The 22205-nt window shown below is 41.9% G+C and overlaps 1 protein-coding gene across 2 annotated transcripts in view; it reads left to right on the plus strand.

Moving 5' to 3' along the window:
- Positions 1 to 22205, plus strand: part of LOC117209444 (cell adhesion molecule 3-like) — a 42363-nt gene that overhangs the window by 8779 nt on the left and 11379 nt on the right. For both annotated transcript variants that reach the window (XM_033451512.1, XM_033451514.1), the window contains exons 2-3: positions 7167 to 7375; positions 16377 to 16512. In XM_033451512.1, the coding sequence (XP_033307403.1) occupies positions 7167 to 7375; positions 16377 to 16512 (345 nt within the window). The remainder of the gene's footprint in view (positions 1 to 7166; positions 7376 to 16376; positions 16513 to 22205) is intronic.

Genomic DNA, 22205 nt, shown 5'->3' on the forward strand with positions numbered 1-22205 from the left:
CGCGCCTATATTTTTTACACGATTCTTGAAATTCTTCTAGCGTATCACGCAACTTGAGAATATACACTGTTTTTATATATCCGAGGTATCAGCGATAATTCTAAGTACCGTAGCATTTTAACGACATTTTTACTTTCCCCTCTGGAAGTAACAGTCTTAGGAAGACTAATTGAATTTCATCCGTTTAAGGTTCCATAAAATATACACTTCGGGATATAAAAGGCGAAAAGTGAATTTAATTATAGGTACCTGCCTTTAATTCTTAAAAACTAAGAGTCGATCTTTTATCGATCTCTTATACGTTCTCTTATACGTTCATTCTCGACGAAGGATATGTTTTCACAAAGCTACAAACAGTGAACGTTTCCATATTATTCTTTGAAATCTACCTTATTACATAATATAACGATATACCATATTATTATACATCACCCATCTTCGAGATCTTTAGCACATCATCAAAGTTGTCTAACACGAACTATACCTTACGTCATACACTTCAACGATATCCTCCATTATCCTCGCAATATTAGCCGCGTCCTCGAACCTGCGACTACCGATACGTCCTTCCATTTTCTACCTACTGTTAAACTTCCATTTTCATCGAAAACTACGTTTTCGCAGATCTGTAAATCGTTCCCAGATTTTTCCTAAATTTATTTCACGTACTAAACGATAGCAAGGTCATCGACGTCATTCTACTTCAAAGTTCTCGCTACGCTGTCTCAAAGTCGCTTGACGCGAACTATGTCTTACGTCAAACTCCTCGATATTCTCTGTTATCGTCCCGGTATAATTTATTTCCGCTAATAGGCGATTTCCCAATTACAACAACGCGTCCTTCCGTAAACCTCCACCTCCGCTAAAAAAATTCGTTCCCGTAAGCTTAGTGTAGTATCGGGGAGAAGGGCCTAAGAAACGTCGAGCTAACTACAGACAATGTCGCGAGAGCCGAGGCGCTGTCGGCTCCATCAATGCGTTATCGGGTCCTTCAAATAAATAGCTTCGCCGAAAAGACCTACGTGACCCTGGCTACGAGCGTTTGCGGAACGCGTGTGCCGTGGGCCTAGCAAAAGACACAAGAATGCTGCAACGGTCAGAGAGGCGGTTGAGAAGCAGAGTGCGAGTTGAGCGGACACGGAGTGTGAGTCGACGTGCGACGATATCGTAGTCGGTCCTCTTGTTATTGAATATCACTTCTTAAAATACATTAAACTTTGAACCTACCATCATTACTTGTCCTTACTCTAAGAATCCATCAGTTACTACATTAGTAATTATTTCAAGCCATTCTTCTAAAAATCTGCCTGTCGCATACGCGTATCGCGTCATCCTTGTAAAATCGTCTGTCCATTCTACTCGAAAATCCACGATACTACAATCCTAACGCGAGCCGTATCTTACATCAAACACCCCGACGATACTCGCATTATTCCTCGATATTTCCCGAAACATGTGATCCCCTAATTACTTCCAACAAGGCGCGCTTGCCCTATCCGTGCCGAAACTTCCGCCTTCGAATTCGTGTGCCGTCCCTCGCTCCATGGACCCTGCGAAAACATCCTCGCGCCCTGACGAGGCAGCAACAGCTCCGTTTCAAACGTTCATCAAGGATCTTCTTTAAACAATCCTAGCCAAGCAATCTTGTCGACGATTAAATTAGGGGGGCCGGGCAAAGGTGAGCTACCGGGGCCAAGTCGCAAATGAAATTCCGGCGAACGGAATCCGGCAGAAATCTTAACGATCCTGCGCTATCTTCTCGGGACAGAGTGGCAGGGCGACTGGGAAAGCGTGGCTCAGGGGAGCCGGTGCAATTTAAATCTGGCCAACCTCGCGACGCCAAACCCCATCGCGCGGAGAATGGGACAACGGGACGCTTAAAATGCCTCTGTGTCCGATTAAATCTTAACAACCTAATTTCCCGAGTCCCGCGCGTTCACCTCCGTTCGATGTTCCACTGCTCTTCGATCTCTCCGCCATCCCACCAACCTTCCTTCCGTTTCCCAACGTTTTTCATTCTAACTTCTATTCTTCCTTTTACCCCTCTGCTTCTATCTCTATCCATCTTTTCGTTCGTTGGATAGCTGCTTTCCTTTTGATTTTCTTGAATCGAGACTTGAATTGGAACGAACGAGTCTCGGTAGGGAGTTCGTGGTTGTTGTACTTGATTCGCTAGGTCGAAGATCGTCTCCTTTGAGAGCTCCAATTGCCCGATTGTGGACACCTGTGTGCTGCCTTCGATTCGGTTAATGGAAAGACCTTCTTTTCGTGTTTCCACTTGCATGCGATTTCCAGATACAGCGTGCATCTGTTGTTGTAAAGTAGTTAGGAAGATCGACCGATCGTTGGAGAAACGTTTACAAGCCGCGTTATGTGTTATAGAAATATTATTAAATAGGTTTTCAGGTTCGATATTTCAAATTGATTCGCACAGCCACGAGAGCGCTGCGGATACTCTCTGATAATTAACACGCGACGAACGCCAAAACAAAAGAGCGTCGTTAGAAGTCGTGCCAACTTTGCACGTTGTGCAAAGTGAACTAGTGATCGTACCAACCTAGCATCTTCCTCAACAAAAAATTCCCAATGGTATTAGATGCTTTGCGAGTTGCGATGTACCGCGATTGTCTATATTTAAATAATTTTATTTTACTATATCATACTTCCTTTTATATATATTTACATTATTCAGATATATATAATTTTGTGTGCTGGACTAGATTAGCCGCGTAGCAGCGACACACGTGTGCACGGCGTCTCGAAAAACGGATGAACGTAACTGTTCCGTTGGTAGCGTGGTATGGAAGATGGCGAGACAAAGAAAGTGCCGAGACGCGTGCAAATGTTTATCAAATAAGTCCAAAACTATTTTAATACGAATTCTAAGCATAACCTCAGTGTTCCTTTACTTTTATTTCGCCAATTAAAATCCACAGTTCTCAACATATGTATGTCGGAGATGAAAGGACACCGGAGACCTTCCCTCTGGAACTTCGGGAAAATCCGTAAAATTGTAATTAAAGTTCACAGCTATAATTAAACAATTTACCGTCATTCTACCCAATTGTACTTATTTGCGATTTGTGATAATAAACTTGGGCTCAAGGACGGACGCGTCGTCTGGCAAAGGTGTGGAGTGGTAGTATGGCCCTCGTTAAAAGAAATACCCGTAGAGGTACTTGACAGTAAAACATTCCAACGGTTCCTTCGGACAGAGTGAGTACCAGATGTCGATGCACCTACACGGCACAAGTTCAGCTAGCCTGAGGACCCGATATAAAACCTAGGTTTTTGTTAATTAAGGTTGTTCAAACGGACAGGCAGTCTTTGTCCCAAATTGACCAATTGACAGCAACGTCAATTTCCCTTACTTTCTGAACGAGGGCTATACTCGACGAATCCGATGATCTCGTGTCCTTAGACACAATCCCATCATAGATTTCCTCCGTGGCATCATCGGGACGAAAAGTCATTCTTTCTTGCGATCTCATCGACGATAACGCCTTACGATCTGTGAGTACTACACGTTTGAGTTAGATTTTGTGAGCAAGGATATCTATCATCCCGTTGACCGCGGATTCGTTATCGAACCTAAGACCATTATCGCTGGTGTCACGAGTGCCTAATCGCCGCGGTTGATCGTCAAGTCTGTAGTATCCATACTCTTGTTAATAAACCGTACCTTGGTTATACCATAACGATGGCTAAGTCCAATGCAGATTTATCAAACGCCCACAACCCTATTCCTGACGCTTCTCCGACATATATATGTGTGTAGTATCGGGGAGGAGGGCCCAAGAAACGTCGAGCTAACTACAGACAATGTCGCGAGAGCCGAGGCGTTGTCGGCTCCATCAATGCATTACCGGGTCCTTCAGGTAAATAGCTTTGCTAAAAAGACCTACGTGACCCTGGCTACGAGCGTCTGTAGAACACGTGTGCGGTGGGCCCAGCAATAGACAATAGAGTGCCACAACGGCCAGAGTGTGAGTCGAGAAGCAGAGTGCGAGTTGAGCGGACACGGAGTGTGAGTCGGCGTGCGAAGATATCGTAGTCTGTCCTTTGTTATTGAATATCACTCATTAAAATATCTTAAACTTTAAACTCTACCATCATCACTTATCACTTACTCTAAGAATCCACAAGTTACTACATGTGTGTGTGTATGTAAAGAGAGAGAGAGAGAGAGAGAGAGAGAGAAGGAGAGAATTTTTACTTTGCCAGACACAATTTATCAGAGAATTTGATACGAGTAAGTAAAATCCTGTGTACGGGGCATTAAGACGCGTATAAATTCGCAAACATCATCTGGAAACGATCTATTATACATACGTACAATACGTTGTTGGCGAATATTCTGCGCGAACCGTTATATCGCGTGTCGCCCTGCTATAATATATTATGTATCCTTGGACAATGTCCGTAAATATACATACGTGCACCCTTTCTACAGCGATATAAATAAAGCAAGTATAAGTCGTCCGTTATAGAACGGTAAGAAATTTACAATAGTTATCAATAATCTAACGGACGCGTTATAAGATTGTATTCAATATCGATTTACGTTGTGCAATTGCAGTGGGAAGTTGCAATCCGACTTAAATACTTAAGCAATCAAGACGAGTCTTCGGTTCTCGAAACTTCAATATCAGATGTCTTCGTAAATAATGCATATTCATCCAAATGCATGGGATACGGGTTTGCTCTAGATTTGCCCGCACTAGATTCTACGTGCTAGACAAAATTTAGTTGAAATCGATGGTCTTCGCTACTGTAACGTTTCCTTGCGACGGGATTTAGTTAACTGCTTTCTTGCACTCGCGTCGTTAAATTACACTGGGCCAACTTGCCAAACTAATTCTCGGGAATGTGAACATTTTCGGCGTACAGAGTGCGCGGTCGAATAACACGTACGAACGGCCATAAGCTACTATCCGACGAAGAAATAAGAAAACAGCTAGTAGAATAAAATTGCTTTGTACGACGCCTACTTTTCGAGAAGATCGAGCTAAGAAAATTTGTCAAGTACACTCGAACTTGGTTAATTACTACCTAGGCACGAGAAAACAATCGGTAGAATTGCGCGTGCGAAGATAAGCAAAATACGCGCAACGAAATTTTATGCATAACTCGCACATGTTACACCCTGTATGTAACCGGTTAGCTCCCAGAAAACTACCTCGAGTGCGAACGTTAAACGCGCATAGTATATTTGTAAAAATGCTGTACGGTTGTTAGTGTCCAAATACTTTCGCGAATCGCAGTATCTTTTTTAATTTTATTCGATTTCGATATCATTTTACCATCGTATTTTACCAATGCAGCATCGCAATAATACTAAATCGTTGCTCGTATTTACGATAATAATTAAACGGAGATTTCAGATTAAGCAAACAAACTGTAACGAATTACAACTTTTACGCCTCGCGAGCAAACAAAATTTTGGTTATATAAGGGATAAAGCGGAGGTCAAAATTTTGATTTCACATTATAATACGATTATAGGATTTTCGATATAAACAGCGATACGTTAAATAATTACGAATACCATTATACACGATAACGCGCAAGTGGAATTAATTAGCGAGAAAAAACACACGCTTTACGTAGTCGTACAATAATTCGTTGTTTTCCCAAGCTTAAAATATCTGCAGAAGATTGCGCCTAACTAGCCCGTAGGATATTAAATTCTGTTGACCGTAATCAGCGAAATTCATTTCGCTCGGTTTATGCGGTATTTGTCTGTTGTGCTTTAAACTGCATTCAAAGTGGTGAATCTGTTCCGGACAGGTCGATTGAAGTGCCTCAAACCCTTTCACGATTTCCACTGATGACAAACATCGATCTTCCTTCGGTGTTGCACGCGAAACGCTGTTCTTGCTCCTCTATGATCCTCTATAAACCTCGATTATCGTTATGTCAGCCTTTATTGCTCCGTTTACGAAACCATCTTTAGAAAAACAATAATCGACAAACAGTACATTACGGTATAACGTCTCTACTCTTCTCGAGCAATTTTACGACAAATATTTTCGGAAAGTTTTGGAAAATTTCTGATTATTCGGACGACTAATTTTAAGAATCGTTTCAAAATTTTATAACTAATTCTATTCTATTATCGCAAAAGGTATCTTTCGTCGAGGACGGAACGGTATATGACGAATCAATCCCCCCCCTCTTTTTTTATTTATTTATTTATTTATTTATTCCTCCGGTCACATTTGTTGCTACGTTTAAGAAATCAGCTTGAAAACGATGATCAAAGGCGGAATATTCTATTACGTAATTACCTTTCCTTTCTTCGAGACTGCTGTACTCCAGAGAATTTATTATTTCATTTATATCCGCTATATTTAAAAATTTATCTGGAAAGATCGGGGCGAAATGGCGAGTGTGGCGTGTCCAATAAGGTCAACTACAAAATTCACCATTTCCAAGCAGCGTTCGAAAATCCAAGCACGTTGAGAAACACACCGGACGAACGAGTTGACGTGCATTTTTCTAAGTAAAATATTCACGTCGGAATTTTTATTATTCAGCGGGATCGCGGCGGAAGTCGCAATTATTTCCGGTGAAACGCGGCTGTCTCGAAGACCGTGGAGCCAAGTGCATCTGCAAAATTACAAGCACACGACCCATGCACGAAAAACTTGAACATTTTCAGTCGTGTAACTCAATGAAAGCTACAATTCGCTCGTGTACGCAGCGTAATATAGCAGCGTGAAACCGAGCTTACAATTCGGTTTAGCTCTCCCTTCGACCAAAAAGGCAACGAAAAAAGGAAAGCCGCAGGCTCCTTGACTGCATGCTGAAACAAAACCCAACGATAAAACCTCTGAAATAGTCTGAGCAGGAGCTACCTGTCGTTAAACGCATCGCCGCGGTTCCTACAACCAACCGCCTTCTTCTCCTTCTACTACTTCGTCCCTGCTCTCTTTCTTTTTTCTTGCCTCCTCTTTCCACCAAGAAAGTTCGAGAATACTATTCCAACTTGAACCCAGGTCTCGAGCTCATTAATTCTCGCTCGAGAGGGTCGACACCTTCTAGGATCGATGTCGTTGGTGCGAGAAGGAAACGGAACGCACCAACACTCTGCACGCTGTGCACGTACAATATCAAATACAAAACGACAGCTATGCTGTATACGTGTGAACCGTATGTTGCAGGAATTTGCTCCGGTTTGCGAGAGGTGCGCATCCAGATACCGACGGCCGTGAAGAAAGGTGACTCGGCGATACTCAACTGCTGGTATGACACCGAGGGGGATCTTTTATACGCCGTCAAGTGGTACAAAGGGGGTCAAGAGTTTTATCGCTATGCCCCGAACGAGATCCCGGTCGTCAAGACTTTCCCCATCGGCAACCTGACGGTGAAGGTGAGCATCGTGTTCTGTCTATGCATCTTCTTTCGCGCACTCGACCTCGTAGCCTGCGAGCCTATGCAGAGTCTGGAGGGTCGTCGATGCTCGATAGAGAGTGTCGGGTATCGCAATGACACCAGATTGTTATACAGGGTGCTCCAAAAATGAAAACACCACGAGGTTTCCAGAGTAACGACGAGTATCGTATTTCGTCTATTGCTCGTCTTCTTTTTCTCGTATGCTCGACCTCGTGGCCCGCGAGCCTACGCGAAGTCTACAGGACCGTCGACGTCGAACAGAGAGCGTACGAGGTAAATCAGATTATTGTACGGCATGTCTGAGAAATGAAATCACCGCGTAGTTTCGACGTGTTCCATTTGTATTTCACCTTCCTCGTGGCATTTCGACCTCGTGGCACGACGATTGAAAGGGAGTCGATGCTTTAACGAAGAGTATGAACGACGATATCGGAACAACAAACAGCGTTATACGGAATATCCGAGAAACCATATCGCGATCAAGTTTGTCGATTGGTAATTTGGTCCTTGGCGTAGTACGCTGCGATTTTTCACGCGGCGGATAATGAAAAATTGGTAGATTTCGATCGCCAATATATTCATTTTTATGGTAAAGTATCGGTTACAGAGGATTCAGTGAATGAACATGGATATTTGAGATTCAGAGTGGCACGTGGAGATTTGTGTGGAGATTTGTAAGTGGTGCACGTGGCCAGAATGTATATATGTTGCACGCGTGAGACATTTAAAAACGCAGCATGATCGAGAATCGAGAGTATGACATACGAGTCGAGAATCGGAAATCGTGTTCACAGTTGTTTCGCTTGTTTTACTAGTAAATAATAGTAATAAATATTCTCTTCGTTGATAATATCCTTCTTAATTTCTCCAATGCTTAATTCTGTCATATTGCTTCTCACTCTGTATTCCTCTTAAGAATACTTCAACGATTACCGAACACAAATAGTAATCAACTATCGTTTCGAACAGAACAAACAACACGTCTCTGCCTCTCTGTAAAAATTGGAAACCTGCAATTAGTCAACATTTCTTATAAAAAAATAACGTTTCATTTTCTTTTTTTTTGAAATTAATAAAGTTGCTAATGTTATAGAGATATCGTATCAACGTCGACGCGTTAGATTAATATTTTAATACGTAGATAACGTTGTTGCTCCCGTACTGCGCTCTAAATATACGTTAACTTTAATCCCACCCCCTCACACCCACAAACCAAGGAAAAAATAATAAGAAGTAAAGCAAGGTAAAAGGCAGCTAGCTAGGGTCGAAGGGGACTGGTTATTAAGAAATTTATCGCAATGAAGGAAGGTTGGATGGAGGAATAACCAATCGTTGTAAAATACGATAGAAAGATATCATCGTCCTCTCTTCGACGAAACTTCGAGTCGCGTTGGTTTCCTAATGAGCGGAGGGAGGCAACGCCGTCAATTTCGTTGAAGGATTATTCCAATGTTCGTTTTTACGAGCGTGTCTCGGAATGAGCAAAAGGGTTCCTGGAGAATCGAGTATTATCGCGATCATGGCCAAAGATACCGTAAACACGGCTCGTTTTCTCGTGGATAACAAGGGTGCGTGACTCGTTAAAGGCCAAGCAGTGAAATAATGCGTAAAGGTTGCGCGAAGGCGACGTTACAAGTAAATTTTTCTAAACTTCTGTAAAAGTACCATTGAACTAGAAAAACAGATGCTTTATAATAAACTTGCTATATAAAACGTTCGTCCGATCTACGATTTAAAAGAGATCATAGTTTATCGTAGTACCATGTGGTTGTACGTTTCGTCGAATCTCAAGAAGGTTACGTCTGTACGTAAATGTCGAAGAATTCGAATCACGCGCGAGAAAGAAGATCTTCGCCTTTAAACTCGATGCATAAAATAATACGTTGCCTTTCATTTTGATTTTTTCGGCAAACACGAATTTTATAGTTTCTCGTTGCTGGTTACAAACTGAATAGATTAACGTCGAATGTGACTTTTTTTTAACCCCGAGAGAAATATTCTGTTAACATACTCGTTAATTTTTAGCAGTGGCAAGTAGAAGGATATTAAAACGGCGGAATTGCTTTGGTCAAATGGTACGAGAAAATGGGAAATTCTATTCATTGGTCGGTGCTGATGCCGATGAAACTCGGGGCTGGTAGACGGCAGGATTAAAGAACGTTTCATAGACGTTCGATAGCTTAGAATATTCGGGCGATAAAGGGGGTGTTTTATGCGGTAACGCGTAAAACAGCGGCGAGCTGGAACCCTTTAGGAGAGGGACGGCGGCTTAATGGCAACCAGTGGTCTCATAATCGTCCGACCCGAATTTTAATCCCGTCAGGATATATTTTTTTCCCTCCATCTCGCCGCTGCTCTTCTCCTTTTCTTCGAAACCAGCGGTCCGCCCGCGAAAGACTGATTAGATCTCCACTTTTCCATGAAACGGTGGAAAATTCGTTTTCGAACGTAAAACTAATCACGGGGAGCACAAATTTCCGTCTTTTTCTTTTCTTTTTCTTTTTTTTTTTTAGAGAGGGGGGGCCGTACTTTGGAAAAGCGTTGGAGATTAAAAATTCTCTTTCACCAATTTCATACTTCAAAAGTGTATCTTTTATGAACTTTAATACAGCGAGTTCTAATTAGTCTTCGAAGAGTCGAAGAAGAAGCTAAAGTTCGAAAGAAAAAGTCTCTTTCGACTGAATTTATAGCGGAGATTGGTCGGTAAAAGAGTGTCGTTTAAGGCGTTCGTCATCGACGTTTTGCATACGCTAACGTATTATCTTCACTGCAATTAGTTTATTTCAAATAAATGGACCAAACAGATGTTGATCAAACAGGAAACGATGCTTGTTTAACGCGAACTAATCGCAGTGACGTATTATAATTAAGACAACTAGATAGTTAATTTGCAACTCTCGTCACCGCAGCTCCAACGCTCTCTCGACAACGCAATTCGCACTCCTTCACTTCTCAATTCACAATCTGACTTGTTAACCCTTTAACCTACAACTACGGCCTACAACTACAACCTATGATCGGGCCAGACGTAAATATTACGGGCATATAATATAAATATATATGTCGGGTTGGCGTTAGACTTAGGGGCGTGTAACGTATCCTCATTAGGACAAGCCATCGTCGTCGTTCAATGGAGATTATATTTACAATTATACGTAGAAATGTCGATTTAACAGAGTTTGTCAATTAAACGTGGCGATTAGACACTCTCGATGTTAAAGACGATGTTCTTAGGTTCGATAACGAATCCACGGTGAACGGGAAAACTCTTTGTACAATTGAACCTATTTTGAAACACAAAGTGACGTTAGCTGTGACGCACGGGTTTTCCGACCGACCGACAAGACGATGTGCGTAAACGCTCCAAGGTGATCGCAAGAATAAAAGACCGATACGATCGCGTTTGTCAATTGCATATTGACCGGGGATATCAGCAAAATTCCAGGCGCCGTTACCAGGCAGACCCGCGTAGAGCCGTCGTTGCTCCTGCCCGGGGCTCGTTTGTTAATCAACGTGTGTCCCTCGATATTGGTACTTCTTCTGTTAGGTACAAACGTTCATCCCGTGACCGTGGCTACGTTCGGCGACCAGTTGCGTCACCTCGAGCCCAAGCCCACTGTCGTAATCTCGGGCAAACATAGTCAGATCGTATCGCAACGACTACTTCTTAGTTCTATCATTTAAGTACAGCTATAACAAATAGTTTAGACCAAAGTATCGGGGATCTTCCCAAAATTGCAAAAGGAAGGCCCGATGTCCCTACATCTTCGACATATAACGTGATATATAATAGCTTGTTTAGGTTTTCGGCCCAAAATTCTCGAACGTAAATCGTAGGTTAAGGGGTTAACTGACACTGGCTGTTAATTCGTTTTCATCCCTTAGCAACCCCTTGTCTTTTGTCTTAGCCTCGTGTCCCTTGTCTTAGCCGCACCGCGCACATGTTTCGCAACCGCTTGTTTATAATTCACCCGACACTCCCCAGGCCCCTCGTCCATGATACTACACTAATAATATATATTATAAAATATTGTGAACACGTATCACGAAATGGTACGATGAGAATAAAGTATCTGTGCAAGACTCGTGATACTAGATGCGATTCCTTGCGCAGAAACAGAGATTTGAAAGGAAGACTAGAATTGTAGAATAAAACTTTTCCGTGGCAAGCTTTGTTTTTCATTTGTATAGATGGAACAGAAGCACGTTTGTAAATACAAACGTGTGTAGGAGTATATTTGTCCATGGTGAAAAAGTCGCTTCACGATAAACGTACGCATGCTCGAAAAAGATTTCCAAGTGTTTGTTTTCGAAAATAAAGCCTTGCATGAAAAAGGTGCATCGTGAAATTTAAATTTCGCTTGAAGTAAAAAGTCTCCTCTTCTTCGCTCGTGCCGCGTACATTTTCTATTTTACAACTATACTAGCGCCGTAATAAAAATTAATGTCAAAAGTTAACGGAAAAATATAGAAAAATCTGAATTCTGTCATTCTGCAGAATTTCACGAATTTAATAGCGAAATATATCGCGATAACTTAATCACGATTCTATTTAAGTAGAAGTAAAAATGAATTTTCATAAGTCCAAAAATAAGAATCGAGATCCTGTCGTTCTATCAGATTTGTCGGATTTGACAGCTCTAATAATAAATATCGAACGAATTACCAAATGTTTGCACAAATAGCGCGTAACGTAGATGTCTAACGTTTCGCGATTCTCCATTTGCCTGGTCCGAATGAAAATTTTTCGTGGTTTTCTCGCCACGGCGAATTAACGTCGGAATTCCCTAGTTTCTTGACAGAAGTAGAATACCAAGTGGTAAGCGCAATTCCCACTGAGAGAGCAGCAAAGTTAATTTAATTTGTAGCGTTAATTTTCGTAGCCATCGTTTTCCGCCAAACGCGGAAATGAATATTTGACGATCGAGTGTATTCGTACAAGCTGGAACAAAAAGATGAAACACCTTTCATGCAAGCGTACATTACACTTCTTTAAAGTTAAATACGCGAGAGAGAAAAAAAAGAAAAGAAAAAAAAGGAAGATTGCATGGACTAACCACCGACGAGTTGGCATTCGTCCATTTGAAGATCGAATCAACCCTTATGAAATCTATCTATTTTCGCGAGTAGATAAAAATCGATGTAATTTTTTAAAATTGAAATAAAACCATCGGGGAAATTCAATCTTCCAACCTGTCAGTCTTCCACAAACAAGGGGGGTCGCTCTCGCCATTTCGAAACGGAAAAACGAATATTACTTCCCCTCAGTATCGTTTCAAACTTCCGAACAAACTATACGCCAGCTTACAACGGTTCCACTAACTGAACAAATACATTTTAATCCTCTGCAGCGTGCCGTGTAACGTAGAAGCTACACACTCGCGTGTCTGTATTTTTTAAAAATCTTTTATTTACTTTAACACCGCGCTACTATATTTTATTACGACACCTCCGCGCGTCAAGCTGGCCGTTAAGTGATTCCATAAGCAATATCGCGTTTACATGTGCGCGTCATTTCGAAAATCACGTACGAAAAGTGCAGTTCGCTTATTTTTTAGGCAAATAGTACATTATACGTTGCTTTATTTATTTATTTATTTAGGACGATGTTTCGCCCTTCTGGCAAACTTTTTATTTTTACAAAATTTCTTCGAACGAAGGTTGTTAAGATTCTAGCGATTGATCGATTCGAGTTTCTCCGTTGTATTCATCCTCGACCATCCTTTGTATCAGTTCGATAACGTTACGTTTAACGAAAATAGAACAGCCCTCCACGCCACTTTGTTATTTGTCAACAAAGCGAGACAATGTTATTTCATTCTTTCTTTTTTTTTATTTGCAACGAAAGAATTTGCGCAATTTTTACCATTTTGTTCCACCGATTCTTTTACCACGCCGACATCGAGGGCAATTTATTTACCAAAGAACACGTTAGATTAAAAACATACTCTCCGTGGTATTTTATTACAAAGTATCCTCTGAAAACACCTCTAGTAGCTCGCTCTGTTCCATGCAGTCCATGATGTAACGACTCGATCTTGGAAAAACGACCATCCAAATTATCAACCCCCGTTGTCCCAGGCCGAAATCTAAAGAAAGACGGTAATTAATTAAAGCGTGTTTTACGAGCAGGCAAAAATTGCCTATTACGAAGGTATGGTCATCGGCCCTGCGCACTCCTTTCGAAAGCCACGACGAATAGGTGCAGCAGCGAAAATGTCGCCACGCCATAAACACGCGGCTAGTCAGCGTCGGATTTTTTATCAGCTCCAGTAAATCCGAGGGAAACCGCGTTCGCCGATCCCATCGCCATTTACCTCGGGCGAATTGCCGCCGCGGGGACAAGCCTACGCGCGAATAAATCGCGAGGTGTCGCGAAATTTCGCGTAACCAGCCGTCGGAGCGCCGTTACGGAGTCGTAATGTTGCTCGTAAACTGCGCGAAAAGCCAACGTGCGGTCGGCGAGGGTGACATCGAGTGGCCCTCGCAATCGATATCGCAAGGAGGCGTTTGTACGGTCCGCCGAGCTCCACTCGTCTTCCTCGTCGTAGAAATGCTCTCGTGGCTCGATTCTGCGACGAAACAATGCGACGAGCTGACCATCACCCTTTGTCTTCCGGTCGATTGATCGATGCTCGCGCCGTCATTCTTCGATGTTCGTTTTTTTTTCTTCTTTGTCTCTCTCTCTCTCTCTCTCTCTCTGTCTCTTTTTTTGTTGTGTCGAGTTTTTTCCATGCCGTGGCACAGGTTGCTGGTGCATGGACAGGTAGAGTCATAAATCCTCGATTGTCAAAGCCGATTCATAGGCATCGAAGATGCAGGACTGGTCGTGACAAAGGACTAGTCACAGTGTAGGAACTTGAAACTTTTCCTCGTGCGCTGTTGGATGACGGATGGAGCGGTGACGTAGCATCGTGGTACGGATCAATCATTTGACAGCGTAATCGAACGACGAAGAACGCCGAACGAACGATGCGGGAAATAATTGTTTCTTCGACGCGAAGATGTTGCGGATTTTCGATGGAAAATTTACGACCGGAAGAAACATGCGCGCTTTCAACTTTTCCCAGGGAATAGATATCAATGTTTAAATATATGTCGGAGTCAGGTTGACATTTTGGGGGGGCGTTCGATAAACCTTTACTTACTTTACCGTCGCGAACGTAGCTAATATTTATCAGTACGAATGTGGACGCTACAAGAGGCTATGAGTAATGGCAATCGGATGGTCGAGATGATGGTGACAACGAATTCAGGTTCGACGACGAATCCACGGTCCACGGGAGGACAAGTATCGACGTACTACTCGATTCGGGTAACTCCTCGATAACTCGATCGACAATTCGTCCAACGACTAACTAACAAAGTAACTCTCCCTTAATCCAAAAGAAACTTCCCTTATATATACTCCTGTCCCCGCTTCTCGGGTCGACCTTTGTTTTTAAGGAGAGCCATATAATCATTTCGTACCTCTGTCAGGTACACGTCCCTCCCGTGACCGTGGCTACGTCTAGCGACCCGCTATGTCACTTCGAGCCCGAACCCATCGTCGTAAAGTCAGATTGGAACATTAAGACTATTTCTTATTTTTACTACTTAAGCGCAGCTATAGTAAAAGTCTGGACTAGGGTATTGGGGTTTTGTCCCCGTCTGTCCTTCCATCTCCGACGTATAAGTATCATCCAGAGGTGTGTGTGCGTGTGTGCGTGTGTGACAGATTGCTGGGATTCTCTCGTACTACGTTCGTTGCGTGGTTTATCGCTCTTGAATCGTCGCGTAGTTTCGAATCAAGCGATAAAACAAAAGATCGAACGATAGCGATGGAACGGCGATGATTCCTTCGTTGATATCGATTGAACGTAAAATTGGCATCGGTGTTTTCCTAAAAGGAGAAATAGATCGAAGAAAGCAGAGTTGTTCTGGAATATTCCGGTAAATGGCGGTGGACAATAGGCTTCATAAACGACAATGGAAACAAAAGACATTTGTCGTCATTGTTCCAGCTCTGTTGCGCACCTGCACCATCCGACTTGTCCAAACGTGACAAATCCAAATGAATAGAAATCAAATGCTGACATATTTCGACCTTCGGAACGAACATGTCCGACGGACATTCGTTTAACGTTGACTTTGTGCAACTGATTCGAAACGATGTTTAACGCATCCGGTGACGTTGTACATTTTCCGTTTATCTTCGAGTCCTAGCTGTGCGCAACGTCCGCACGGATTAATTATTCGTCCGTGTCTTTTGTTTTCAACTTCTAATGGAACTGAAATTGCGCTAAACAAACGCAGTAATTGCAGTACTATGCGAAAACCTTAAACCACTTACGGAACGGAAACGTTTTGTTTTTACGAATGAGCGTGAGGATCGTTTTAACGCTACAACTGGCACAGCGGCCAAAACGAACAATTCGTACTTTGTTAGGGAAATTTTACGAATATAATACAACTGCGTATTCTTCGAACGTTTGTCCCTGTCTCTAACTTGTGAAACCGCTTTTATACGAAAATCTTCAATCCCTGAAACTGAGAAAAAAGATCTTCCTTCTATCGGAATTAGCCCCTTTCAACTCGAAGAAGAATACATCTCCACGTTCTTCGCGCTATTTGCACCTTTATTCCCTGTTGCAAACAGAAACAGAGTCGCGATAACCAGAAGAGTTTCTAGTCTGGCTTGGACAAGAATACGTCTACGTATTTCAAAAGAAATAAAATCGAGATAACGGCAACGATGTCTAATCTACAAAAAAAAAAAAAAAAAAAATTCCCCCATCCACGAGAAAGCCTCCAAGATCTCGCGATACACCTAACGTATCTTCCTCCTGCGTCGTACATCGACGAGCTCCAAGAAAAAGAAGAAAATCCTCTGAAAAGACCTTGGAATAGAAAAGCGAATGGCGACTGCTAGCGAGGGTTAAGCGAAAGGAACGACCGTCACGATACACGTCTGACTACGACGATCCTGTCTGTTGCAGAAAAGCGAAAGCAACTCGACCCGGGTTGCCCTGACGAACCTGGAACTGGACGCAGCGGGCGTCTACAGTTGCGAAGTGTCCGCGGATGCTCCTTCGTTCCAGACGGCCTGCGTCCAAGGCACCATGAACATAGTCGGTAAGAGAACGTGTTTATTAACCCTCCGGTCAAAGACTCGAGCTGCTTTACTTTACGAGCCGCCATAAGCGGCACATAGAACCGAAAGGTTCGGTCGTGTGTACATATGTACACATACACGTGTACATAGCCGAAGCTGTGTTGGCTTGCGAGCGCACTTTCGAACTGCGAATTAATGCCAGCCACCGGCTCGGTGGACTTAAAGGCTTACGCGAATCGCTGTGGACCGAGCCGAAGATAATACTGCGGGTACACGCGGCGGAATGAACGGGAATTAGGTGTCTTAGGCGCCCAGGGAACGAAGCCACCCCGGGGTTACGTTTTCCTACTCTTCTTTTTCAACCCTCTGCCCCTCGCTTCGCCCCCTTTTCAAACTTGCTGCGCGATTCGCCACTGGCAGAGCGAGTTTACGCCGTCGTTCGTAAATACGAGCAACCTGTACGAAACCATACATCGGGGCTAAAATCGCGTACACCTTGTTTGTATCTTGTAACGAATTTTTATGCAAATTCGTACGGTTTTCAGAGTGTAATTAAAAACGTAGAAGCCCGGTAGAAAATTGTTTTGCACACGGAGTATAATGGGAAACATTATCGTACAGTTCGCTTTGATTATTTTACGCGTTGTTTTCGTATTGCGCGCATTCTCGGATCCTTTTGCCGTAATACCGTAGAAAAATCGCCAGTCCACGTTTACCAACTAATTGAGAGAAACAGGTCGTTCGACGATTCGACCTTTCGCCATACCGAGATCTACTTAAAGTTGCTCGAGACACATAGAATCTGCAGCGATTCGCTCTCTTTAGCTAACTCTACCTAACGCCTAAAGTCTTCGTACAGATTTCAAATCAGATAATAATCGTTAGAAACTGTAACAAGTTGCCAACCATTCCTCGGATTAACTTCGTTCTTTGTAAATGCCTCGAAGTACGAAGTTTCACTCGCTTCGTTTTTCGTCTCTTCTTGTTCCTTCTTTGGTAATTTTATTTTCTGCTAAGGATTTGACAAGAGAATTTCGGTATGTGGGCGGAGAACGTTTGTCAACACTTGGCAGCTCGTCGAGCGACAAATTGGAGAGCGCGGAGTAACGAAGTTTCAATCGCGAAAGGGTTGAACAGGCTCCTCCTGTGTATCGTGAGTGTCGCGAATGTAAATTTAAGGAGCGTTCCTTCGCTTTCGTTTGACGATACGTTTCGTATCGAGGCAAAAGGACGGTTTCGGTTATCATCTCGTGCCTCCGTCGAGTTGCTGGAAACGGAAACTTGTTAAATGATGTAATTAGGAGAGTAACAAGGGGAACATGTTTAATTTGTTTCCGAACAAATATTAAACGACTCGATTGCAGTTTAACCCTCCTGTTCTCGTAACTGAGATTGTCATATAATACAGGGAATGTTCATCATTTTTTAGCCACATATGATGCGATATAAGTCAAAGGCTAGTTTAGAAAAGTTTGTTTCGAAACGCTTACAGACTTCGAACTAGCTTCGAGCTTTTCAACTTTAATTTCGGAATGAGCACTTAGTTATAAGCGTTAGATATAAGTTAGTAGTTAATTATTAGAAATGGAGCAAGCAAGGTGCAATAGATAGGTATAGACAGTATATAATAATAGAGGTGCTAGAGTAAGAGAAGCATATGTGATGTAAGGGCGACGAAAGGTACGAACTAAGAATAAATAAAATAAATAAAATAACAACTTTAATTTCCATAACGCAAGATGTGATGCGCTATAAATTCGAGCAATTTTTATTCTTACATAGATAGACAGTGCAAGATTTTCAAAGAGTTTGGTTTCGTACAAACGAAAAATATTTGCCCTATGTTTATTAAAAATTCTATATTTTCTATCGTATTTCGTTATTGTGGAAAGCAACAAAGAAGCATAACTCGACGATAAAAAAGCGAACGAGGTAAAACAGCGACACGCTAAAATTACAATATCGGTATTGTATCAGTGTGCAGTGTGTTCGCGTAATGAATATAAAAACTCAAATATCAAACAAATATTATTATAGTGAATTCTGTATGAATCTATCGTGTAGGATGTTAAAGCGTACGTGGTAGGAAAGAATTTCACACATTCGTGTGATTTTAGAGTTATTTTTCAAGTTACAAACAATTTAATTTCCTATCAGTTTCGTACGGCGATGCAAATGTCGGATATATCATTTTTTAATTTACCCTTTTCTCGAAACCGTAAGCGCGAGGTTGATCAAACGGGACAGAGAAACGTGAAAATACATTTTCTAAGAAAATAAATCGCTTCGGTAAAATCGATCGAAAGAGCGATGAAATTAATTATCCTATCGACGATATGGTGAATCGACATATCGAAACAGGCGTTGAATCGATCATCTTCCACGCATTTTGCGTTATGGAAATTAAAATTGAAAAGTTCGAAGCTTGTTCGAAGTGTGTGCGCGTCTCGAAAGAAATTTTTCTAAACTAGGTTGTAACTTTTTAATATTGCATCGGTATGGATAAAAATGATCAAAATTTCCTCTATTATATAATAATCTCGGTTACGAGAGCCGGAACCTGCCAATTTGCTCGTGTTACAACGACCAGATCGTGACGTTTCTCACGGAATCTTGAAAAATCAAGTTTCATTATTTTAAATCGTATATTACAAAGACGATTCCATAGATTTAAAGCGACACATTAGGACGACGATACTTCTACGAACGTGAAAATAATTATTGAGAAAGAAAATGTTTCGTAACTTGCTGTGACGAATTACACGTTTCGTATACGTTGCCTGACCTAACACTACGTTAGCATATCGATATAGCTTGTGGAACAAATGAAAAGTGAAATACGCGTGAGAATCTAAGGGTCAGCAGAAGCGAAAGAAACTTTTTGTTAAACATAGAGAAGTAAATCAGCGTTGTTAATCTCGACGTTCCATATTACCAGAGTATTCGGAAGGCCTTTCTTAATTGTTCGCGTGGAACAGAGTCAGACAACCGGAGTTATCATTTTGATGTATTAATTAATACGCAATTGTCGTTTGTTCGAATAGAATTACGGTATAACGAGCACTTTACGAGGTCGTTAAATTTCTCGTCTGCGTTAACCGGAAAATTGTAGGCCAGGGGAACATAGACGTCTCTAAATTGCGAGCAACGTAAGAGAGAAAGAGAAAGAGAGTTGCCGTATCGGAAAATATGGTTAAGACACCGATAGAGGGTAAAAGTAACGTAGAACAGATCCGTTGTAAACGCGGTCCAAGGGCGGTGTGTAGGTTGATGCGAAATAAAGCTAATGAGCTGCAACGTTCTCTCCTCTGACTGAAGCTTAAGAGAGAAGAGAACGGTGCGTACTTTGCGAGAAGTTTGGCGTGCGCGGGCGCAAATTATCGAATTTTCATAAACCAATCTGTTTTTGATTCATTAACGAGAGATACGATGACGGTGGTTGGAAATACACGATCGACGATACGCGTTACGGTTCATAAGTATCCGAACATTTTCCTCGATTTTCAGTAACGGCATTTAAATGTAAACAAAGTACGTAAATTAATAACGAATTAACGACCGCAAATAGTACTTGGTATCGTTTAATGGAATCAAGAGTCTATAAATTCCAATTATTCGCTGTAAGACGGGGCAACGAAATGCGCGACTAATTAATGCACACAGGTTCGCGATATTTGAGTTGGTTCTGACAATTTAACAAGAAAGAAACATCTTTCGGACAGAAGAGCATCGACGATAGTTTTCTCATCGCGCGTTAGTTTCTAAAAATCATAATTATTTTCATCGTTTCAATTATTCGCTGTAAGACGGGGCAACGAAATGCGCGACTATTTAATGCACACAGATTCGCGATATTTGAGTTGGTTCTGACAATTTAACAAGAAAGAAACATCTTTCAGACAGAAGAGCATCGACGGTAGTTTTCTCATCGCGCGTTAGTTTCTAAAAATCATAATTATTTTCATCGTTTCGGTTATTCGCTGTAAGACGGGGCAACGATATACGCGACTATTTAATGCACACAGATTCGCGATATTTGAGTTGGTTCTGACAATTTGACAAGAAAGAAACATCTTTCAGACAGAAGAGCATCGACGATAGTTTTCTCACTGCACGTTAGTTTCTAAAAATCATAAGACTTGGAATCTACGTGCTGATCGGAGGATAAAATTCTCTATCGAGAAATGCTGATTGCACAAGATAAAATGATCGTACTTCTACTTATCCAATTTTGCTGGAAACCTATAAGTATCGAGATACTTTTGAGCGGTAATGTACACAGTGCGTGTCTAAATTTCATCTTGTTACGAATCATTGAATTCCTTTCTACATAAATATCCACTTTCGCGAATATTTCTACATAAATATTCAATTTCAACGTCGCTCTCCAACCAATTTGTTTTATTCATTCGTACCTGCCGCGTTAACACAAACGGGACTCGAATCGAATTAACCGTGTTTTCCACGAAACGACACCGTCGCTTCGTCCGAATTACAATTATACGAACACTGCAAAAACACCGATCGTTTTGAATTTTGTCGCTGCCTGCACGCTGTTTCCCAGTGAATCAGATTTCGTTGTCTCTGGCGAGAAATTTTTGTCGCGATCCTTTATTTCCGGCGACCTCGTGGTTGGTTAGAAAAGTTTCCCCGTATTATAGCGCGGTGAGTTTCGCGGAAAGGAATTTTTCGTACGAAACTCTCGAAACCGATATTTATATTCGGATTATTTTTATTAGAAAAGTATCGAAAAATTGGAAGTTTCTGAGAAACGAGATAAGATAAAGCGCGCTGCGCGAACAAACCGTTCTTCTTTCTATTCTTTTCATTTACTTTTACAGCCGCAAAATCATGTGGCGAATTTTCATGGAAAACAGACAGCGGTGGAAGAGAGACAGAGAACTATGAAATTTTCTTACGAGAGAAAAAGCTCCAGCTCCGATAGAATATATTCGTGTGTCCGAAACGGTTTAACGAGGATTACGAACGAATGCAGGGAGAACAAAATGCTTAGAATATTCCAACTCGCGACAACGATGAAATCCTACGACCGTACTCTCTCGCCAGTCTTTTTTTTTTCAACTTTTAATAAGTCCCAAATTTCGAAGGAAGAACGACAATAAAAAGACCTTACGTATGCACACGGTAAGAGAAAACTTTTACATCAGAGCCGAGCATTGCTCGCTGGTCGGGGGAAGTTCCTCCGCGCTCTTCCCACGTTTCCTTCCTCGACGATCGCGCGGCTAGTGAATTCTCCCTGGCAGAATAACAAAAAAGAAAAAAGAAAAAAAAGCATACAGGAGGAAAAAGAAAGGGAAAGAGAAAAAAAAAGAGCTCGAGAGGCTCTCGCAAATCACGAAAACGATACGTAACAAAGAAGGGTAGGATAAGGGGGCTGAAAAAGAAGAGAGTCACGGGATCCGTATGCTTAAACGGTGCCGTTATATCCGCGGATGGAAAAACGAAACACGCGAATCTTCTCAGATCCGGCTACGTATATGTATGTTCGTGTCTATAGTTATATACAGGGCACCCTAGGATTTAACAGTTAAACTTTGTGCGATACGTATCCGTCGCTCTTACGCCACTATCGTGAAAAATATAAAAATTCACGATTCAACGTGAAATTATCGGATGAATCAGGCTTGCTGCATAATCGTTACATTATCGTACTGTGTTTGCCGCAACACTCGTCTCTTTAATCTACGTAATT

Source organism: Bombus bifarius, unplaced genomic scaffold (assembly GCF_011952205.1).
Source record: "Bombus bifarius isolate JDL3187 unplaced genomic scaffold, Bbif_JDL3187 scf7180000008176, whole genome shotgun sequence".
Lineage (NCBI taxonomy): Eukaryota > Metazoa > Arthropoda > Insecta > Hymenoptera > Apidae > Bombus > Bombus bifarius.